Source organism: Abrus precatorius, unplaced genomic scaffold (assembly GCF_003935025.1).
Source record: "Abrus precatorius isolate BTA unplaced genomic scaffold, Abrus_2018 Scaffold7, whole genome shotgun sequence".
Classification (NCBI taxonomy): Eukaryota; Viridiplantae; Streptophyta; class Magnoliopsida; order Fabales; family Fabaceae; genus Abrus; species Abrus precatorius.
Window position 1 is genome coordinate 27223160 of NW_020874417.1, and position 22777 is coordinate 27245936.

The following is a 22777-nucleotide window of genomic DNA, read 5'->3' on the forward strand; positions in this document are numbered from 1 at the left end:
GAGTTGAAGAACTTGCAAGGGTAAGTCACATCCCTTGAACAATATTTTTAGACACTCCCATCAACATCTGATAAATGTAACTCTTAATCGTGTCGAGACAACATGTATCAAGTTCTAATGTAGCAACAAGTCACGTCACCAATTCTCCAAATCAAGTCATGCTTTGAAATCCTTCATCTCCGTTTGATTTGTCCAAGTGAACGAGGGATATTGAAGCTAATAAGAGATAACCAGTTGACCAAAAAAATGTTCAGTTGACAAACAAAAAACATGTTGAGAAATTATTAAACTCCGGATTTGAATCCTGATCGTGGTGCTTATGTTGTGGTAGCTCTCATCACTCAATAATCACTGCAAATATCTTAAAAAAGTTTTTTTTTTGTTGGTCATGTGATATATATATATATATAAGAACTACTTCTAAAAACATGCTTAATTTTTAATTGATATTTTTAGACTATTAATAGAACTTACACATATTTAGTTTTCATGTTATTAACAAATAACCATAAAATTTCTAATTTCATTAAAAGTAAAAACACTAAACCAAACCTTTGAAAAAATAGTTGTATCTTTTTTCCCACCTTAAAAAAATTCAAAATTATTCCTCTAAGTGAAGAAACGTTTAGCCATCGGTCACTGGGTCTCGGCAGTTTCAGTTGGTACCGTGCGCGTGCACCGCACACAGACAGAACAGATAAATACTAATCTCTACAGTTTTACCTTTTTTGTGTTTTCTCATTCATCACTACCGTTTCCATTACCTCTTCCTCTTTCTCATTCCTTTTTCAAACCTCGAAACCAAACAAGGGTTTTCTTTTCTCTTCTTTTTTAATTTTCCTTTTCTCCTCTATTTCAATTTTCACGCCTCAATTTTCTCGTCCCTTCAATAAAAAAATTTCGTCTTTGATTCTCAGCAAAACCATTTTTTTTTCTCCCGAGGATTAAATTTCCCTGTAATTTCCAGTCCTGGGGCGTGTTCGTTTTCTTCAAGTGTTCGAATGGAGCGAAGCAAAAGGAATCTCTGTGTTGTTATTCTCTCGTAGTTCATGGCTACCCATGATGGTTTTTGGCTGAAAGTTGCTAACTTGCTGACTCGGTTTTACTGACCCGAGTGGTAGAAGAAGGATAGGGGGAATAGTCGGAGTGATTACTGAAGAAGTGGGGTTTAGGGTTTTTGGCGTGGTTGTGAATTTGTGATTGAATTAGGGTTGTTGAGTGCATGAGAGGTAGAATTGCGTTGTGATGGATGTGGAGGAAACTGGGGAGTTGGTGTCTTTGGACCCAGATATGTTGCAGCTTCAGGAGGTGTCTCCTTTTGCACTGAAATCGAGTCCTTACGTTGCTGAGGAGCTATTCTCACAGTGGCTTTCGCTTCCAGATACTTGTCGCCTGGTACATGCCTAGTTGATTTGAACTGAACCAGTTATACTTTTCTATGAATGAATGATTTTGGCTGTTCACTTGACTAAGGGAGATGGGGCAGTGAGCTCTGTAGACTTGATTTTTTAACCCCCAAATTGAAAGTGCTTTTCTTTTGTTACTTGGGGCTTTCTGTTTGCAGAATTGAACTAAAATGTGACTAGATATGTTTTAAATTTGAAACGAAAAAACAAAAACAATTGTAAAGACAGAAAAGTTTTGTAATAGTAAAATAATCCTTTGAATAATAATTAAGTGTTGATTCCTAATCTGTTAATAACTTATCAATTCTATCCTACCAGAGCCTATGAATCCCTTGAGCTACATGATTGTAAATTTGGAATTAAAACATCATTTGAACTCATCTACTGTTCTGTATGTGCACTTTTGTGAATAACTTGTGGTTTTAGTATTCCTTTCCTTCCTCATAAAGCAGTTCTTTAGTGTAGTATACCAACCCCAAGTTAATTGCCACTTGACAGAGATTTCTGATTCTCTGATCGCATATTGGTACTATCCACTTTTACTCTTATAATTTAAACTCAATAAACGACCGTTTCCATCTCCTGGTTAATGCCTCGATGGAACTTTAAGAAGCCAATGTTTCCATCTCCATTTAAATGTTTTGAATGATAGAGCTCTGGCTATAATTCTGAGTTCTGGCTGTTTACTCCACCTTCAAGATGATTTCTGAGGCATTTAAAGTGATGAACTTTTAAAAAACTGAGCTTTAAATTTGTTACTTCTTGTGCATCTATCACTGGATATATTCATGTTCTGATAAACGATAATAGACAAACAACTGTTGCAGTTAAGGAATTGTTCAGCTCTTATGCTGATGTACTTTCATGCAAGAACATGTGAGAAGACTTCTAATGTTGATATTCTATCAATACTTTGGATACTGACTGTTGTAGTTTTTCATAAATCATTTTAAGCACTAGCATTTATCAAATGCCAATCGATAATGTTATTAGGATTTATTAGGTTTTCCAAGTGACAATGCTTTACTGGATGTGCCAATATCTAATAGAGTGTCTTTACTTTCCTAATTTATGAAGAGTAATTAAAGAATTGCTATATATTAGGTTCTGATTGGGACATCATCTGGACACTGAAGGAGTAATCTATTCAAATTAAGTTAAATTTAGATTTTTAAGAGCAATTCGTATGTACACATAAAATAAAAGTTATAACCTATAAGTAATAACTTGATAGAGATGTGTACCCTCAGTTTACAGAAAAGAATGATTCTTTATTGATAAAATCTAAGATTTTGACTCAGTTGAGTCAGTTCCAATAAGAAACTGAAATTGAATTTAGAAATGAAGATACAATATGGTTTCTAATCCTGGGTTTACAAGGGACCCAACCCAGTACACTCCAATTTCAGACTTTTTCTTAAACCTTTTTCCTGCCTTCTCCCTTGTTACATTTTATTTATAGGCTTAACTGTCCCACCTAACTAACTGCCTGTCAGTAATTATCCCTTGTTACAGCTTTTATTTCTCCTAATGTAAACCTATCTTACTGGGAGTCTATCATAACTTAACGAGAAAAAGTAGAAAGGTCTGTGTCAACTAGAAAAAAAAAAAGGAAAACCAATAAACATAACAGTGATGAATATAATGACTTCTGAAATATGACATTTTAAGTATAGTATCTATTGAGTCTATTGACAAATATTCAACACTTGATGCTTTCTTTTATTTCCTTTCTCTTAATCAATATTAGGTTAAGGGGTTACATTGCTCTTTGTAATTAACTATTTTATGTCCAAAATCTATTTAGGAAAATGAATCATGAGTCTTGTGTGCTGCCTGAAAGGCAATGTTTGGCCTGGCCTGGATTAAGTAAATAAGGGAAGAGTTGTCCTTTATGCTCATTAATAAAATAAATAATTTATACAGTTATACCAAATAGACTCTCCTCCAGTCAATGATGGATGAATATTCCTTGTGTTTCCATCACTCCTTGGTCTCTTTGAAAAATATTCTTATGCATTGTGGTAGAAGTGGAACACTCATGATTCACGCAAGGATGAATTTTGTGCTATCTGATTTTATAGAGTAAATTTTCTGTGAGAATCACGTGAAAGCACAAAATGGCATTTTACCCTAGATTCATTAAATGGTTGTTATAAAACTTTAAATAGCCATATGAAAGGAATAAAATGTCTGATGAATAATGTTAATTTACTAGCAAGGCTGTATGGAATTCCTAAATTGGGCAGTAATAGTTCAAAGAAGTTTTAATCTATTTTTTCAATTGCCATCTTCAAAACATCAGCATTATTCCTTGTATGCTTGTTTTTAAATTCTTCTATATTCTTCTTTGTCTTTTTTTCATCAAAGATATTTAATTTTTCCATTGACATGTTATGAACATAGGTTAAGTCATTGCTTGCTGATGCAAAGGCAGGAGCTCCTTTGAGTGCAGTTGAGAACTCAACAAATACAAATGCTCTGTTGAGTAACTCATTACCTTCCTTGTTTCCTGCTGGGAGTACACCACCACTTTCACCACGCAGTTCATCTGGTTCCCCACGTACCACGAAACAGAGAACTAGTCCTTCTTCATTAGGTTCTCCACTAAAATTAGCCAGTGAACCTGTAAGGGAAGTCATTCCTCAGGTATATGTTATTGTCTTAACGATTCTTTATTTTTTTCTGTAAACTTTTATTTATATCTAGAAAGGATTAATTCCTTGTTTTACTTTTATTAGCATTACTTTGAATGTGCTTGCAGTTCTACTTCAAAAATGGTCGTCCACCGCCAAATGAAATGAAAGAGCATTTTCTGTTTCAAATTGATAATCGATTCTATGGTCATTCAGATGGTCTGCAGTTACATGGTGAGAAGTTCTCACTGAGAATATGGTATTTGTGGGTTAATTAGTTCTATATTCCCAATTATGATGGATTCTTCTGAAGAAATTCTTGGTTTTTTTCAACCTTTGTTGGTAATTTATATTCTATATTGCAGATTTTAAGTCTGTTATGAAAGAGATCTGCAAACTTCCCTCATTTTTCTCCACTGCTCTTTTAAAAAAGATTGATGTCAATTTTACAGGAACCATAACAAGGTACCATATTTCTGTTTGGATCATTTCATTTATATAGATCAATAGCATCAAATGAAGCATTCTGAAATTTTATTAGCCCTAGCTCTAAATTTTTTATTTTTTTTTATGTGTGTGTGTGTTATTTCTGTTTAGTTATTTAATTGACAAGAAAATAGAGCTTCCAGATGTTTGCAGACACAGTAAGCTATTGAAAGGTGTTTACTTTCTGGGTGAATGGGTTATTGCTTCATAAGGGTTGGGCTGTTTAATGGATTTAAGTTTTTGTTTTTTGCATCCTTTCTCTTAAAGAAACAAAAATAAAATAAAATATAAACTTATTTTGAACCATTGCTTATATTCTAAATCACATCATTTATATTTGATAAAAATTTGTTATGTGTGCTTTGCGAACCTAGAGAAAGGACTACCCTTGTTGTGGATATGACTATTCTGTGATAGGTATTGTAGCATTCTTTAGGAGGACTCATTTAATAGGATTCACATTTTGTTCTTTCCATGCAATGTAGAAGTGAATTTATACAACTGAAGTTGGGAATTAGTTCCTGGTGATACTTTTGGACAACTCCATTTAGTACTATCATGTGCATAGCTTGGAGGAGTGTATGATGTGTCAAGAAAATTGGCTTTTCTAATTTCTTTGATTTTCCTTCCTCCATAAATAATACAAGCTCATTTACAACTAATGATTACAAATTAATTACAATTCCTAATTTATGGACTGATTGGTAGGTTGACAAATTAATACAATTAATAGGCTGATTCTGTTGATACAACATATAATAGGAAAGAAGAATAGTAACGGATTTCCTTATTAACATGATGCAGTTGTTGTTAATTTGTTCTTGAGACTGAAGTTTATTGCACTTCAACTAGTCATTTGATAGTTGCTCAGTCAGTGTTATGTATTTCATATCACTAACTAGTTGATAATGCAAAAGTAGATTACAACATCAACAACTAAGCCTTATCCCACTAGGTGAGATCGGCTACCTGAATTACATGATACTATTGAGTTCAGTCAAAAATCAAATTTTCAAAAGTTTAGTTGATTAGAAGGTCTCCTTTAATAACTTCATCTAAGATACTTTTGGGTCTTTCTTGACTACTTTTTACCAGGCTAAGTCATGCAATCTTCTCTCCTCACTTGTGTTTCCAAAGGTTTTCTCTGCACATGATCAAACTACCTTCGACGATTTTCAGTCATTTTATTTACTATAGATGCTACTTCAATATTCTCATGCATATTGTCATTTTTTATCCTGTCCTTTCTCATATGACCACTCATTCACTTATCCTGTCATTTCTCACATAAATTGCAAGAGTATATTGAGGAGAAAAATTCATGGCCTACTAGATATCGTTTGATCATAAAGTTGAATGTGCTTGTAAGATCCTTTTGATAGTTGTTAAGAGTTTACATTTTTATGGTTTTTTGGATGAATTGCAATTTGTCATTTTCAACACGTAGCTGGGTGATATGATATCACCCTCAGTTTTTTGGTGATTTTTATTATGATTGTTATTGTTGTGTCATATTTCTTTTATCTTAGTGGATCACATCTGACTTTCCTAGAAAAATGAATGATCAACTGATTAGATATATTTTACTTTGAAGCTGCTAGAGTACCTTTGATTTTGGTCTTACTCCCTACAGAACTCACACTTCTATTTCTTAACATATACCGTAGGGATCAATTTATTGACTATTGGATTCGGGGCAACATGTTAGCTATGGATTTAGCCACACAAATATATACCATATTGAAGCAACCATATCGATCATACCTTGTACAGGTTTGCTTTGTTTTGTATGATGTTATGCCCCTATTCCTATCTACTTTTTCTATTTGCAATATCAACATATTATTAAGGGCTTATTATAATATATATTTAAAATGTGTTTACATTTTCGATTTTGGTTGTAGGATGATTTCAAACCTGTCCTGAGGGAACTGTTGTCCACACATCCTGGATTGGAGTTTTTGCAAGGCACACCTGAATTTCAGGAAAGATATGGTATGATCACATTATTTAGATTGATAGTGTTGTGTTTTGAGTGTCTTTACACCTAGAATTGTGTTTTAGGTAAATCAATAGATCTCTTAGTTGCTAGTTTCACCTAAAAATTTTGGACCTTTTAATTCTGATTGGCAAGGTTGGAATGCCTGTATCATAATGTAATTGTTGTGCAAATTTCTAATTGAATGGCTGACAATAAGAATTTCTGATTAAGGTATGATTTCCTTTAGTTTTTCCTTTTCGTTTTCACTCTTTTCTTTTGGTGGCCATGATAGAATGCAGGCTATCTAAAATTCTTCTTTTAAAATAGTCATGATGTGAGGTGCATTTGTTGCATCCTATTTATAGAAGGACCAATTGCTAGAAAACCAAGGGAATAAAAACTGAAAAGACAAATTGTTGTTAACATGGCTACAAGAGTAAGGCATAGGTATGGGTGTGCTTAACTGTTCGCAACTAGATGCCTTTCAACTTTCTGATAGAACCATCAAGATTCATTTTAACAAGACTCATCTGCATTTGCTAGTTTGCTTACCAGGTGTAAGTAACTGGGTCCAAAAGTATCATTGTGTTCAAGGATGCTATGTGATTCAGGTTGCTGCTAAGGGAATTATGTTTATGATGTTAATATAATGTACAAAGTTATGCTGGTCCGAGTGGAAGGGGCTTAGATCCTTAAGCATGTCATCTTGGATCCAATCCAAGATCCATTGGTGTGGAAAATAAATACTGTTCAGAAGGTTCCCTGCTTTATCATCTTACTGTACCTTGGGTAATTAGTCTCTCAAACCTACATGGGAGTGTACTTTGAGAAGCCAAATAAACATAATTATAATTTGGGATAATGGTTTATGTTAGGATTTCAAGAGTCTTTATCCTGGATGGTATGTCATCATATATATAATTTGGGATTATGGCTTTAATTTCAAGAATTTTGCCTTACTGAAATTCAACATAAGAATTTCAAGTTTATAACATATTCTTGTTTACTATTCTTTTTCTACATGTGTTATCAAAAAAGTTCTCAGGGCATTTCTCACTGCTACATGTTTGTTCTAAAACAGCTGAGACTGTCATACATAGAATATTTTACTACATGAATAGATCGGGAAATGGTCGACTTACCCTGAGGGAATTGAAACGTGGGAACCTAATTGATGCAATGCAGCATGTAGATGAAGAAGAGGACATTAACAAAGTTCTGAGGTAAATGCTTTGAGCTGTAAAATCCACTAAATTTTATCAAAAGCATGCCCCTTCAGTTCTGGAAATTTCCTTCTCGGATGTGTTTGCATGAACTCCTAAAGAATAATGGCTTTGCCAAGAGAAAGTGATTTTGCTCCTTGCCATTTTTAATTGTTTTTTTGTTTGCTGCTCTTGTATTGTGAAAGTTAAAAAACATGAGAACATGGAAAATTATAAGTGCAGTATGCTGCCCAATCTTTACATATCTGAGAGAGCAATTCCCTTGAAACCATAGTAATCAATTCTAGATAGTAGTGTGGAGAGTTGACTCCAAAAACACTATAGCGGACAATGAGATGACTGCTATTCTGAAAATTTAAAATACACCAAATATAGATTATGCTACATGTATGTATGCTGAAGATTTCAAATTTCAATCATTTGGAGGGGTTCTCAGAAGTCAGAACTGAACAGAGAAGAAAAATAGAACAAAACAAAGTGGTCTCACTGGAAAAAGCCCACAACACAGATGATCTTATTGGAAAATGTGTGGGTCTTGCTGGAAATGAAGATGACTATAACTTGTCTGGATACAATGAACAGAGTAAGATTTTGGTTGGAAAGTAGCTTCTAATGCAAATGGATCAGAAAAGGAGATCGGCTATTGTGAAGATTGCTGGACGAAGTAGAAGTTGTCAAAGATGGTGAATAGGTGCACTTAGGGTTCAAGAGTAATGAGTTCGAATAATAAAATGACATGTAGAAATTGACAATATAAAGAGGGTGCAAAATCCCAAAATTACCTCCCTTAAAAGCCTTCTAATGTTATGAAAACAAGGGTAACTTTGACATTTCTATCGTGCATCAAATAGTGGCCACGCCAGACGTGATTTTCCACGATTGTGCTGTGCCAGCCGCTACACTGAACCATGATGCTATGCACTTGGAATAATAGTAGGGAGCTGCTCTGCCTCGATATTGTCTACTATGCTTGAAACAACCTAAGCATCTAAAAATTATGAAGAAAAATTTGGAAGTGTTAGAGATACTATATAAACATTTCAGATTGAACAAAAAACAATTGCCTCCAGCTTATGCCACAAACCTCAATTTGTTCTAACTGCTAGAGAAATAACAAGGAATATTTAGCTTTTTTGGTCTTGTTTGTTTCAGCTTTTTTATATGCAAAATCACTTATTTTGAAAAAGTAATCACTTTTCAAAATTTAGTATGTTCATTCAAACTTTTGGAAAAAAAATCTGAAGTTCAGATTTTTTAATATTTTGAGAAGCTATTATGAGTAGCTTCTGAGAAGAAAGTTGTAATTATAACTACCTTTTAAAATAAAGAGCTTGTTTGTTCAGTTTTTTCAAAATGAAAAATCATTTTTATTTTGACAAAAGTAACTTTTCAAAATTTTTAGTATATTTTTTTGAAGCTTTTGATAAAAATTAGAATCTGAAAAATAAAATTTGAGTATTTTCAGAAGGTTATTTTTTTAACTGTAATCAAACAAAAAAAAAGCTTCTGCTTATTATAAAATCTCTACAAAATAAATCACTATTTTATACATTCTTAAAATCACTTATTCTAAAAGTTTAACGAAATGGGCCCCAAAAGTAATTTTTATAATGGTAACCGAGCAAAAAGTAGCTTCTAGTCATTATAACTCTCCGAAAAATAAATCATGTTTTAATACATTATTGAATCCCTTCTTTTTTTTTGCACCTATATTCTTCTTACATGTTTTGCTTGGTCTATGTTCAGCTTTGAGTCATTTGATCTCAAAGATGTTGCAAGTCCATGATTGACTTTCATTTCCAATTTAGTTAGCTCCATATAATTCAAATTTTCTTTGTTTATGTTTGTGTTGCTTCATTAAAGCTCTTGTGGAATTTCAGGTACTTCTCATATGAGCATTTTTATGTCATTTACTGCAAATTTTGGGAGCTCGACACGGATCATGACTTTTTTATTGATAAAGAGAACCTTATTAAATATGGCAACCATTCTCTTACATATCGGATTGTTGATAGAATTTTTTCCCAGGTCTGTTGGTATTTTACATCTTTTCCTATGTGCCAAGTTTGAATTTACTGTGTGCAGCTGTAGCAAGCATTGTACTGAAAATTGAGTGTGTTTTGAACTATAAATTTTATGGATTGATTTGATTTTATTAAGAGATTTCTTTATTTGGAAAGATGTAAGATTGAAATTGATTTGGTTTTGAAATTCTTTTTATTTAAGTGTGTGTATCTAGAAATCCACTCAAACATTTTTGCCGTTATTAGTATACTCTGTATATTTTAGGGTAATGAAGTAAGTTACATAAGCAAAATGAGTTCCATTCGTTTTATTCATCCTTTCCTTTTTGGAATAATGACTTCCAAACATGAGAATTGATTATTTAATCAAATCAGTTCCATACTTTACTTTATTTTTGGTCTTATTTATGCTTAAACTGTCCAGGTTCCACGTAAATTTACCAGTAAAGTTGAAGGGAAGATGAACTACGAAGATTTTGTTTATTTTATACTTGCTGAGGAAGATAAGTCATCTGAACCTAGTCTAGAATACTGGTATACTTCCTACCTTTCTCAAATACTGTAGATCCTTAAGCAGCACAGAAAATAATACATCTTGGATGATAGTGGCAACATGGATCATAAATGAAAGCAAGTTGTTTTCGTTACATTTGACTTCTACTGAAAATTTTCTAATAATGATAATATGGACAAACTTGATGTTGATTTCTTTGCGTCTAAATATACCATTTCCCACTCTTCTGTTAAAAATATTTAATACTGACATCATGCTGTTTTACATAAATAGGTACTTCATCTTCATAGTGGTTCTTTCTTAGCTCTTTTGTTACAATACTTCATTTTCTTGATGCTCTTCTATCATATTGTAGTTATTTAGATGGTAATTTTGTTCAATCAGGATTCTTGAAATTTAACTAGGCATATAATACCTGTGTAATGATAATAATAAAATTTTATAAAATATTTTTTCAATATAGTAATAAAATGTTTGTTTTTATAATTATTTTAATATTTTTATTAGCTTTAAATGATTTTATAATAATATCATATATATTATAATTATGTGTGTTTTGTAAATGTTGATAAGTTTAAGCAAAATTTTAACAGATATTATAGATAGAAAAAATGCTCTAGCAAAAGTGCTGTAGATGATGTTGAGCATATTTTATTATAATATAGATGATGTGCAGTGTAATTTCAAGCATTATTTTTACTAAACCTAATCAATTTTAAAGTTGATATTCAATGCTGTACTAGTTTGTGTTGTATATACTAATTATTAAGGGCTAAACATTAAACACTCATGCACTTGGCCTGTCTAAGGACACTGATATACTACTTTCCATTTGCTACTGGTATGGGGTTAGATGCCAAGCATATATGTTCAACATAAGGGCACTTTGCTTTGGTGGTTCACATGTCTGAGGGTGCATTGTTTAAAGAATTGTTGAGTTATTTCTTAGTAAGTGAACTTGAGAGTATGGTACTCCCATGTTTTGGTTCAAGCTGTGAAAAGAGTCTGATTCTCTATTTAATGAGCCTTACTTGTATTTTCACAAGCCCCAGTAAATTTCAACTAATAGTAAGTAATGTTTTCAAGAGTGTTACTAACATTTCTTATGCATGACCAGCTGAGTGTCATATGTAGGAATTTACACATTTTGTGATGTCCTTTGATTTAATACATCTCATTTGCATAAACCTGTTGTCCATGCCCAGTTGACTTGAGTTATTGTTTTAGATTATTGGAACTTGCTGCGTGGTCAAAATTTATGGAGGGTTCCATATAGTTCTAAGATGTAGTTTTATTATCTCCGTGACATTTTGAGAATATCATGTTTTGCAATTTTTTCAACCAATTCCTCATATTTTAATAGAAACTCAAGATATATATTTTTTTAAATTTCTTGTAGGTTCAAATGCATTGATTTGGATGGAAATGGAGTGCTGACACCAAATGAAATGCAGTTCTTTTATGAGGAGCAGTTGCATCGCATGGAGTGCATGGCTCAAGAGCCTGTACTATTTGAAGATATATTGTGCCAGATTGTTGATATGATTGGACCAGAGGTCTTTGTTCTCGTTCATATATCTTGGTTTATTTCTTGTTTCTGATTCATTCAATATTATGGCAAGTCTTAACTGTCCTGTGTTTGCAGAATGAGGGATATATTACATTAAGAGATGTTAAAGGCAGCAAACTTTCTGGAAATGTTTTCAATATTCTTTTCAATCTAAACAAGTTTATCACTTTTGAGACTCGTGATCCATTTCTCATACGTCAGGTAGAAACAATTTTTAGTTTCTATATCACTATCAATGAAGGCTTTTAGCAATGTTTGCGGGTAACCTGATTACAAAGAGTGCAATTTGTTTAGGAACGTGAGGATCCAAATTTGACAGAGTGGGATCGTTTTGCGCATAGAGAGTATATTAGGCTTTCCATGGAAGAAGATGGTGAAGATATGTCAAATGCCAGTGGGGACGTCTGGGAAGAATCACTTGAGGCCCCATTCTGAGATTTATTAGGTAGCTTTCATACTGCTATATATTCATTTAATTAATTTTCTTTGCACCAGCAATTGGATGTTGATGTCTCTTCTAATGATATTATCATTCTCTAATTAAGCATCAATATTAGTAATCACATTTTATTCTTTTTTTTTTTTGTGTGGACTTTTTGTTATTAATTTCTTATATCATTTTGGTAATAAGTAATAACATTTAGCACCTTCACATGAGTTCACTCTCTTTATATTGAAACAACTTAATTCTATTGTATAATAATAATAATAATAATAATAATAATAATAATAATAATAAACGAATAAGTAATCAGGTTAATTGTGAGACACCATTATGTTAGTCTCATATTAAACTTTTCTTGTCAATGATTATGTTATGGATGTTAGATTCATGAGTCCCTACCTCAGCAATATTCTCCTTTTGGAGTAAGGCCGTGTACGTCTATCATCCCTAGGCTTCATTAAGTGGGACCTCATGCGTTCTTGCCTACATAAACCTTAAGCTTTTAGGAGAGTTGGCCTTTGAAATAATAATGGTGTTCTTTTATTGAGTCTAAAAGACTTTAAATCTTATTCTGAATTTAAAAGGAAGAGAAAGAGTGAGAGAGAACAACATAAGGATTTAACATAGTTCTGTACACGTTATATGTACCTATATCCATGGTTGCACTAGGGAAGTAGCTTTTATTTTGTATTTGAAAGCATTAATAGGTGTTACTAATATAGTAACAATAAGACAAAGGTCACTTAAGAATGAGCGATGTGAGACTTAATCAGATTACATAATACTAACAATTAATAAGCGATGTTGAACTTAATCAGACTATATAATACTAATAATTTTGTCACTTGGAGTCTAGTTCACAACAATTCCTTCTAAACAATGAGTGTATGCGTCACCTAGTGCAACACATTCATCGTCAATTATTTTCAAAGGTCAATTGAAACAATGCAAAGCTTTAACTTATTAGTTGTAATAGTCTTGATCAACATATCAGCAAAATGCTCTGTTCCTGAGATCTTTAATAAAGAAAAATCTTCATCCCTTATCAAATTTTTCACAAAATGATACTTCATATTAATATGCTTGCATCTAGAATGAAAGACTTGATGACTGTCACTAAATAATAAAGAATCATCTTGTTCTTTCTAATTTTTTTAGAAAATTCTTTAGCTATATTTTTTCCTTGGATGCTTCTGAGATAGTCACATATTCGGTTTCACTGGTTGAGAGTGCACCTCTACTTTGAAGTTTAGACTTTCAACTTAGAGACATACCATCCATGATAAAAATGTAACCTTTGGTGCTTTTGCTGCCATCTAAATCTCTTTCCAAATTTGCATTGGAGAATCCCTATAAGGTGATATTGTGTTTGCTAAAGCAATAATACACTCGTAAAATGCCCTTTAGATATCTCAGTATCCCTTTCACACATTCTCATTGCTCCTTTATAGGATTTGATAGGAATCTATTGACAACTGTCATTACATGTGCTATGCTGGGTTTTGTACGCAATAGCATATATTAGGTTATCTGCTGATGATACATATGGTACTTTGTCTTGACATGTAACTTTCTTCTTCAGCTGTCTGTGATGATTCCCTCTTTGAAAACTTAAAGTGAGTTTCCAATGGGTTATTTCCAACATTAAATCTATCAAACAATTTTGCCATGTATTTTTCTTAGAATGTTTTCAAAATACCTTCTGATCCATATCTCAAGATTCTCGTACTAAGAATTTATTTGGCTAGACTAAGATCCTTCATTTCAAACTTTCATCTTTTAACCTGCTAATATATGTCATACTGGACCCTGTAATCAAAATGTCATTATTAGATAAAGTAAGTATAACATAATTATCCGTGTCACATCTGTGAAACCTAGAGTTGCTCATAAATTCATTAAACTTCGTATATCACTGTCTTGGTGCTTGTTTTGAGTCATACAAGATTTTGTGAAGCTTGCATACAAGATTCTCCTTGCCTTGAATTTTGAAACCTTTTGGTTGTGTTGTATAAATATTTTCCTCTAGATTCCCATGTAAGTATGCAGTTTTAACATCTAATTGCATCAAGTGAAGATTTTTTGTAGTTACAATACTCAAGATGACTCTGATAATAGTTATCTTGACAATAAGAGAGAAAATTTTTGTGAAGACAATTCTTTGTTTCTACTAAAACCTATTCACTATAAGTCTTGCTTTGTATCTTCTTTAGTCATCATATTCTTCCTTCAAGACTCACTTTGTTTTACAAAGTTTTCTTTTCTCTTGATAACTTGGTTAATGATCATGTTTCATTTTTCTAAAGGGAGACATATATTATTTCATTGTTAACTCCCACTTGATAGAATCATTCCCTTGCATGGCCTCATCAAAATATTTTGGCTCATCGGCATCAATTAACAACAAATAATGCAATGAAGGGGAATATCTTTATGTGCTTCTAATACTCTACTAGATCTACCTAGTTGGGTCATAAAGGTTTTTGACATTGTTGTTGGTTTTAGTTGAGTCAAATGTTGATTTTGGTTCTAACACAAATTCTACCTCTGTATCTTGTCTTTTGTTGGTTATATCATTTTTTGAAATTTCTTTCAACTTTACTTTCTCATAAAGTTCTGGCATTTTACTAGAACAGGTTTACTAGAACAGGTAGATTTTACAGACCTGCTCTTATAGAATATGTTTTCATCGGCTGTAACATTTCTACTTCTGATGAATTTTTTGTTTTGTTCATCCCGAAACCTATAGCCATACTTGTAAGATCCATAGCTGATAAAATAACATCTTTTCACCATAGAGTTAAGTTTATCTCTACTATAAGAGTCTATTAGAAGATATTAGACAACTAAAAACTTTCACATGTGAAAGTTTTATCTCTTTTCTAAATCATACTTCAGGTAATTAATAATCTAAAAGAATTTATGGTCCTTTTCTTATGAGATACATTGATGTATTTATTGCTTCTATCCAAAACACTTTAAGCAAGCTAGATTGGATCCTCATACATTTTGCTCTCTCGTTCAATATTCTATTCATCCTTTCTGCAATAACGTTTTGCTTAGGCATTCCCAGGTATTGTTTTGATCATTTTAATCTCATTTTATGAATAGAAATTCTTATACTCTTAGCTATTTATTTTCTGCCATTATGAGATTTTAGATTTCTAACTTTTAATTCTTTTTGGTATTCAACCTCTGCTTTCTATCTTTGAAACATAGAAAACTCATCAGATTTACTTTGAAGAAAATAAATTCATACCTTTCTTGTAGAATCATGACATAATAGCGTGAACCTCCAACGAATTTATTGGGGTTAACTTCCAAACATCTTTATGCCCCAATTCTAACTTTTTGACTTTAGATGTCTTTCTTGACTTTAAGAAGTTGACAATTTTTTACTTTTCAAAGATATGATGTTTACAAACACCAACATCATCATGTTTCAGATTTAATAGTTTATCCTTTAATGCTGAGTTTCATTCCTTTATTATTGATGTACCCAAGTCTTTAATGTCACAAAGAGGAACTATTGACAGTCTCGATAACAATTACCATATCATCTTCTGCAATCATGTAGAGAGACCCTCCTTTCTTTCCACAAGGTACAATCAGATTGCCTTTCATTACTTTCCACGCTCCATCTCCAAGTGGTATAATGCCCTTCATCATCTAATTGCCATATAGATATTAAATTTCTTGTTAAGGAAGGCAACGACATGTCTGACATCGTGCAATATCCATAGGGTATCACTAGAAGTTCTCATGTCAATGTCACATCTTTTCACAATATCAAGAGATCACATCTTTTCACAATATCAAGAGATTTGCTATCTGTAAGGTAAACATTTCCAAACTTTCTAGAAATATTAGATAATTCAATCCAAGTAGTGTGGAATGACGCACTTGATTCCATAACCCATGAGTTAATAGGACTATCCAAGCTGCAAATTAATGTATATGCAAATTCATTAGTTATTGCACATGCAGATTCATTATCAGCCTACTTATTTTTATCGCTCTTCTTTCTCTTTAGGGTTTTACATTGATTGGTAAATGACCAACTTCAACAAATAATATCATTCTAGATTTTTATATGCCCTTTTCCTCTAGACTTTTATGTCTCGACCTTGATTCTAACTTTTTTGGCTATTTCTTCCTCGGCTTTCAATACTCAATATTGAATTTGTTAGACCACAGGATACAAATAGAACATTAAAAGTGTATTATAGGAAGAAGGGTAAAAATAGGAATTGAAACTATTCTATCCTTTAACCTATTAGTTAGGTTTTCGGTAGTAGTAAGTTAATTGGTTAATTTGTTTTACATCAGTTTGGTATAAATAAGTCCTCTGTTAGGTAGGAGAGGAATAGGAATTGAGTAGATAGAAAAAACTGGACAGATTCTAGTGTGAAAGGAGTAGCCTCCTTTGTGTAATCTTTTTTACGATTAATAAAATTCAGGGACGAATAATGCCCTTTTTCCCTTTGACATTTTCGAGAATCTAAGAATTGGTCCGACCTGCCGCTTACTCCCTTTTTACAATGGACACACGCATGCAAACAGCAGAAACTACACTCAAGGCTCACGGTGTTAAATTGACGGAACTGTAGAAAGATGTTGCTTACATCAAAGAAAACATGCCTGACTTGAACCAAATTCGTGGCCTCATCATGGAATGTCTCACCAAGAAACCAAACCACAAAGATGAGGGGCATTCAAGTACCACCAAAACGGGTTCCAACGACGATGAAGGAACAATTGAGGGTGCCACAATGCAATCTTAGTTAAAGAAAGTTGTTCTCCCTACATTTGAAGGGAGTGAAGCCCCTGTTTTGGCCATGTTAGATTTTTCCAAACAGCTTGAAATCGAGTGTGATGCCTCAGGAAAGGGTGTCGGGGCGGTGTTGACACAAGATAAAGGACCTATTGCATTTTTCAGCAAAGGTTTTGCTGATTCCACCCTCGCCAAATCTATTTACGAGAAGGAATTAATGGCCTTGGTTCTTGCAATCCAGCATTGGCGCCCATATCTCTTGGGCAGAAATTCATTGTCTACACTGATCAAAAAAGCCTGCGATACTTATTGGAAAGGCATATCACCACCCAAAACCAACAAAACTGGCTTGCCAAGCTTCTTGGGTATGATTTTGACATTGTTTACAAAATGGGAGCTTCGAACAAAGTTGCTGATGCTTTATCTAGAATCAATGAGGACAAGGAATTCCAGGGCATTTCTAAACCTTTTTGGCAAGATATAACAGAAATCGATGCAGAGGTCCAATGGGATCCGGAGTTAGCTAAAATCGGAGCTGATTTGTTACATGATTCCAATTCCCGTAAACACTTCACCCTAGAACATGACAGGTTACACTACAAGAGCCGGGTAGTCTTATCTGCCACATCTTCATGGATTCCAAAATTATTACGAGTTTCACGCTTCACCTACGGGTGGACACTCTGGAATTTATAGGACTTACAGGCGCGTGGCTCAGTCTCTTTTCTGGTTTGGGATGAAGAACATTGTAACCCAATTTGTTGCCTCATGTGATGTGTGTCAACGCAGCAAATATCTAGCTTCTTCTCCAGCTAGTTTATTACAGCCGCTACCCATTCCCAATGAGGTCTGGGAAGAAATCAGCATGGACTTCATCGTGGGCTTACCTCTTTCTAAAGGGTTCGACGCTATCATGGTGGTGGTGGATCGACTAAGTAAGTATGGGTATTTTATATTAATCAAACACTCTTATTCCGCTAAATCTATTGCTGACATTTTTGTGAAAGAGATCATAAGGCTACATGGTATCCCTATTTCGATCATTAATGACAGGGACCCTACTTTTATGAGCCATTTTTGGCAAGAACTGTTTACACGGCAGGGCACTCAACTGAAGATGTCTACAGCATACCACCTGGAAACAGACAGCCAAACGAAGGTTTTAAATAGGACGCTTGAAACATATCTTTGGTGTTTTAGCTCCGAACAACCTAAGGTTTGGGCTGATTTTATCCCGTGGGCAGAATATTGGTATAATACTACCTTCATGCTTCGGCCCAATGCACACCTTTCGAAGTGGTATATGGTAGACCGCCCCCATCGCTAGTACGGTTTCTTCCGGGTGAAACACTAGTTGAGGCGGTAGCACAAGATCTTAGAGATAGAGATGAAGCATTGATGCAACTCAAGTTTCACTTAAGTCGTGCTCAGAATCAGGTGATTCAATATGCCAATGCGCATAGATAAATCAGTGGAATTTCAGCCAAGAGACTATGTTTATCTGAAGATCAAGCCACATTGTCAAACATCCATGCCTACTAAGCTACATCCCAAGCTCTCAGCTAGGTATTATGACCCCTACAAAATCCTCAAAAAGACTGGAGTTGTCGCATATCACTTACAACTATCAGCAGATGCTCGAATCCATTCAGTTTTTAACGTCTCCCAGCTTAAGAAAGCTTTGGGCAAACACACGGTAGAAGCAACTCTCCCTGCAGAATTACAAGTTCCACAGGAGCCCTATCAGCCTAGCAAGGTGCTGGGCAGCAGGGTGCTTACCCTAGATGGCACTAGAATCCCTCAAGTTCTCATTTGCTGGCAAGGGAAATCACCTGACGAAGCGACGTGGGAAGACTCAGCCACCATTCAGACTCAATTTCTAGACTTTCACCTTGAGGACAAGGTTGTTTCAGAGGGAGGAGGTATTGTTAGACCACAGGATACAAATAGAACATTAAAAGTGTATTATAGGAAGAAGGGTAAAAATAGGAATTGAAACTATTCTATCCTTTGACCTATTAGTTAGGTTTTCGGTAGTAGTTAATTAATTGGTTAATTTGTTTTACATCAGTTTGGTATAAATAAGTCCTCTGTTAGGTAGGAGAGGAATAAGAATTGAGTAAATAGAAAAAACTGGACAGATTCCAGTGTGAAAGGAGTAGCCTCCTTTGTGTAATCTTTTTTATAATCAATAAAATTCAAGGACGAATAATGCCCTTTTCCCTCTGACATTTTCGAGAACCTAACAAAATTGGAAGCATGACTGAAAGAATTCCCTAAATCTCTCCTGTAAACGTCTTCGCTTAAGATCAAGTCACGAATATCATCAAACTTTCACTTTTTATTTCTTGCAGAACTACTAACTCAATAACAATTGCAGCCCAACTATCCAAGAGGGATGATAGTTGAATTAACACCGTCACTTCATTATCAAACATGATCTTAACTCACACTAATTAGGCAAGAATTATATTAAATTTATTAATGTGATTAGCTACGAAATTACCTTCTCTTACCTTGAAGTTGAATAGTCGGTGCATTAAATAAACTTTATTGGTGGTAGATGACTTCTCATATATATTTGATACTGTCTTCATTAGATGTACAATAGTATTCTTGTTTACCATATTGAATGCAACATTTTTATCAGTGCCAATCTTATCACACCAAGAGTCTGTCGATCCAACAAATTCCAATCTGTTTGTTCTATGTTGTATGGCTTCTTCCCAATCAATGATTGATACAACTTCTGATATAGATAATCTCCTATTTGCATTTTTTAGAATTTGAAGTCTGCCTTCAAATTTCTCAATCCTCACTTTCCCATCTTCCAACACCATTGCTCCTTTTACTCCCTCTCAAGAAAGCTCCCACTACTTTCTCTAAACTAAGATCTCCGTGGAAAATCAAATATTTTCTAATGTGGAAGATAAGACAAAGCTACCTCCACACAGGATACTAAGATAAGCTGCAAATACCAGTTGTTGGGAACAAATTAAAAAGCGAGAGAGATTGAGAGAAAGAGGGGGAGAGAACAACACAAGCCTTTAATCATTAGAAGATGTGTTACTTACATAATAATAATAAGATAAAGGTCGCTTAAGAAAAAGTGACGTGAGACTTCATCATACCACGTAATACTAACTATTAACAAGTGTTGGACTTAAGCTACTTAATACTATGTTACGAGCATTTTTGCCTACATAATACCTTAAGCTTTTAGGAGAGTAGGCCTTTGAAATAATATTGGCGTTCTAAAAGACTTCAAATATTATTGCGTTCATTTTTGACAATTAAATTAATTTGATAGTTCTTTAAGTATTTGAGAATTTTTAAATAGGTCCCTGTAGTTATACTTCATAGTTTGTAATTGAGGTTTTGAACCCATAAATCATTTTTAATTAGGTCTCCAATTCGGGTTCTGTCAAAGTTAGACGGAATATTTTTAATCTCTTTAAAGTATAGGGATTTATTTGAAGTTTTTCAAATAATGTAGGGGTTAAATTACTAGTTTAATTTTTCAGTAGGTTTCTGAATTATTTGAGAATTTGTTAACAATTTTTTGTACTTCAACAGGGATCAAGAATATTACATCTAACTTTGATGGAGCCCTAACATAGTCGTAGTTTAGGGATCCAATTAAAAATTATTTATAAATTCAAAGATGGAATTATGAAAATTTTCAAGTGAAAGAATAATTTAACCTTGCATTAGATTTGTGAGATAAAGTAGGCCAATGCCGTAAGGCTAAAGAACACTTAGTGAGAATATATGTTGGAAATTCCAATATAACGCCATTCTTGGACTACTAAAGTTTATTTGGATTGTTCTTTGCATGCATTTCATAACAGTGCTCGTGCGTGCAATGTTTTTCCATTAAGAGAGAGATGGATATCATAACTGCAGGTGAATCAAAGGCGGCGATGCTTCTGGAATCTAGTTTCTGGATATGCAATTTCAAGCCATATAATATTTGAAGAGGCCTTCTTGGTGGTAAATATCTCCTAATACAGAGGTTCCCTTCAAATCTGTTTTCTGAAGAAACTAAGAATGGCAAGTGCAGATTTATTATTCTTGTTCATAGACATGTTTCTTAGAATTATCCGTATCAAATTAAATTTCTGTAAAAAATCTGGAGTTTTCCTTTTAGTTTTCTTTGTTTTTATGTTTGTTATCTTTTTCCCTTTACAAATTTTATCACGATCAATTGTATCAAATTATCAACATTTTTTATTTTTTTTTGGTTATAATATAGTGAAGAGAAAATGCCATATCACCCTTTCCCTAAACATCCGTCGTGTTTCATGTTAGTTAAGATTAAGAAAGATTAACTAACTAAATTTGATCTTCATCAAATAGATTATGACGTTTAAAGTAGAAGTCATTATCCATTCTTAGAACCCATGATTAAATTACGTAACTTTGAATCATGTATCTGTTTGGGTCTTGCGGGGGAAAAAAGGATGATAATCCATATTGTGTGCGCGTGTTGCTATTAGAAGTAGGATCACGCATTTCTTCTGATGGATAAGGATAAGATATCCGTTCCAAATATTTTGTGACTTAATCGAGTTTGATGGATTAGGCTCGGTTTGAATAGGTTTTTATAGCAAATAAATAGTATAAAATTTGAATAAATTTTGAATAAATTTTTTTCTTAAAAAAATAAAAATAAGTTGATTTTAACTTATGAAAAAAAATTATTACTTAATTTTTAATTTTTATAAAACTTTATTGAAAATTTTAATCAAACTGAATATTAATCCTTTTAAATTGTGCAACTATAGACTTCAAAAAAATTATTTTAATGAATGATTTCTGAAAATTGTTATATAAATTATTTGAAAATCTCATTATAAGATTACATTGTGGAAAATACATTGTGCTTGAGTGCTATAATATCAAGGTTAGACCTTATAATTTTCATCTCTAATTAAATCTTACTCAAATAATTGAATGGTTATTTAAATAATTAAAAACAATTATCAATTAATAGTCAAACCACAATTCATCAATAAAATTCTAAAGCAAGAACAAAATTGTATATATCCAAAAGAGGATCTCATAGATTCTCTAAATAAAATTTTTATTACCATAATTATAAATAAAAAATAGATAATATAATTATTATAGTTAGAATAAATAGACAAAGAGAAGAATAAAAAACAGAGATTTTTTTAATGAATATAAGTCTTCCTTTAAATCTACATGCATCCTCTTTTATCTAAATATAAAGGTGTTGTGTTCAATTTGCTTCAATATTTATTCAAAAAATCATTCAAAACGCATGTAAAAATAACGTGATTCAGTTCAGTTTGGACCGGTTTTAATACATTATTAAATTATTTTATTTTTATTATATGACTTTTAATTTATTTTTAAATTTAGAATAAGTAGTAACTAAAAGATTGAAATGAATTTTTAAAAAATAAAAAATAGAAAAAAATGATGATTAAAGATATAAAATTATAAAAAAAATTATATGAAAATATAATTAAAAATATTATAAATGTGGTTCGGTTTAATTTGGTTTTAAAATTCAAGTAAAACCGCAATATAAAATGTAATTTTTTAATTTTTAATTCAAATTGGTAACGGTTTGATTTTATTTTGACTGCCTCGATCTACATAATTTTCAATGACTTTTATTTTTTTAAAAATAATGCCTTTATTTGTCTAAGTGTACTAGAGGGTGTGACCCCAAGGTTTAGACCCAAT

General features: G+C 32.8%; 1 protein-coding gene across 3 annotated transcripts; it reads left to right on the forward strand.

Moving 5' to 3' along the window:
- The first annotated feature begins 730 nt into the window (after positions 1 to 730).
- LOC113871040 (serine/threonine protein phosphatase 2A regulatory subunit B''beta-like) lies at positions 731 to 21343 on the forward strand. 3 transcript variants are annotated; one of them, XR_003505745.1, is made up of 14 exons: positions 731 to 1395; positions 3813 to 4055; positions 4171 to 4276; positions 4408 to 4507; positions 6196 to 6301; positions 6433 to 6523; positions 7591 to 7732; positions 9613 to 9760; positions 10181 to 10290; positions 11670 to 11826; positions 11916 to 12041; positions 12135 to 12285; positions 16029 to 16123; positions 20966 to 21328. XR_003505745.1 is itself a non-coding variant. In XM_027507730.1 (13 exons), exons 1-12 carry the CDS (start codon positions 1246 to 1248, stop codon positions 12273 to 12275), a joined length of 1620 nt encoding a protein of 539 aa, XP_027363531.1. In that variant the 5' UTR covers positions 734 to 1245; the 3' UTR covers positions 12276 to 12285; positions 20966 to 21343. The 3 variants fall into 3 exon arrangements, 2 of the variants coding, with proteins under 2 accessions (XP_027363531.1, XP_027363532.1); XM_027507730.1 differs by lacking the exon at positions 16029 to 16123 and having other exon boundaries at positions 734 to 1395; positions 20966 to 21343; XM_027507731.1 differs by lacking the exon at positions 16029 to 16123 and having other exon boundaries at positions 748 to 1395; positions 20911 to 21290.
- The last annotated feature ends 1434 nt before the right edge of the window (positions 21344 to 22777 follow it).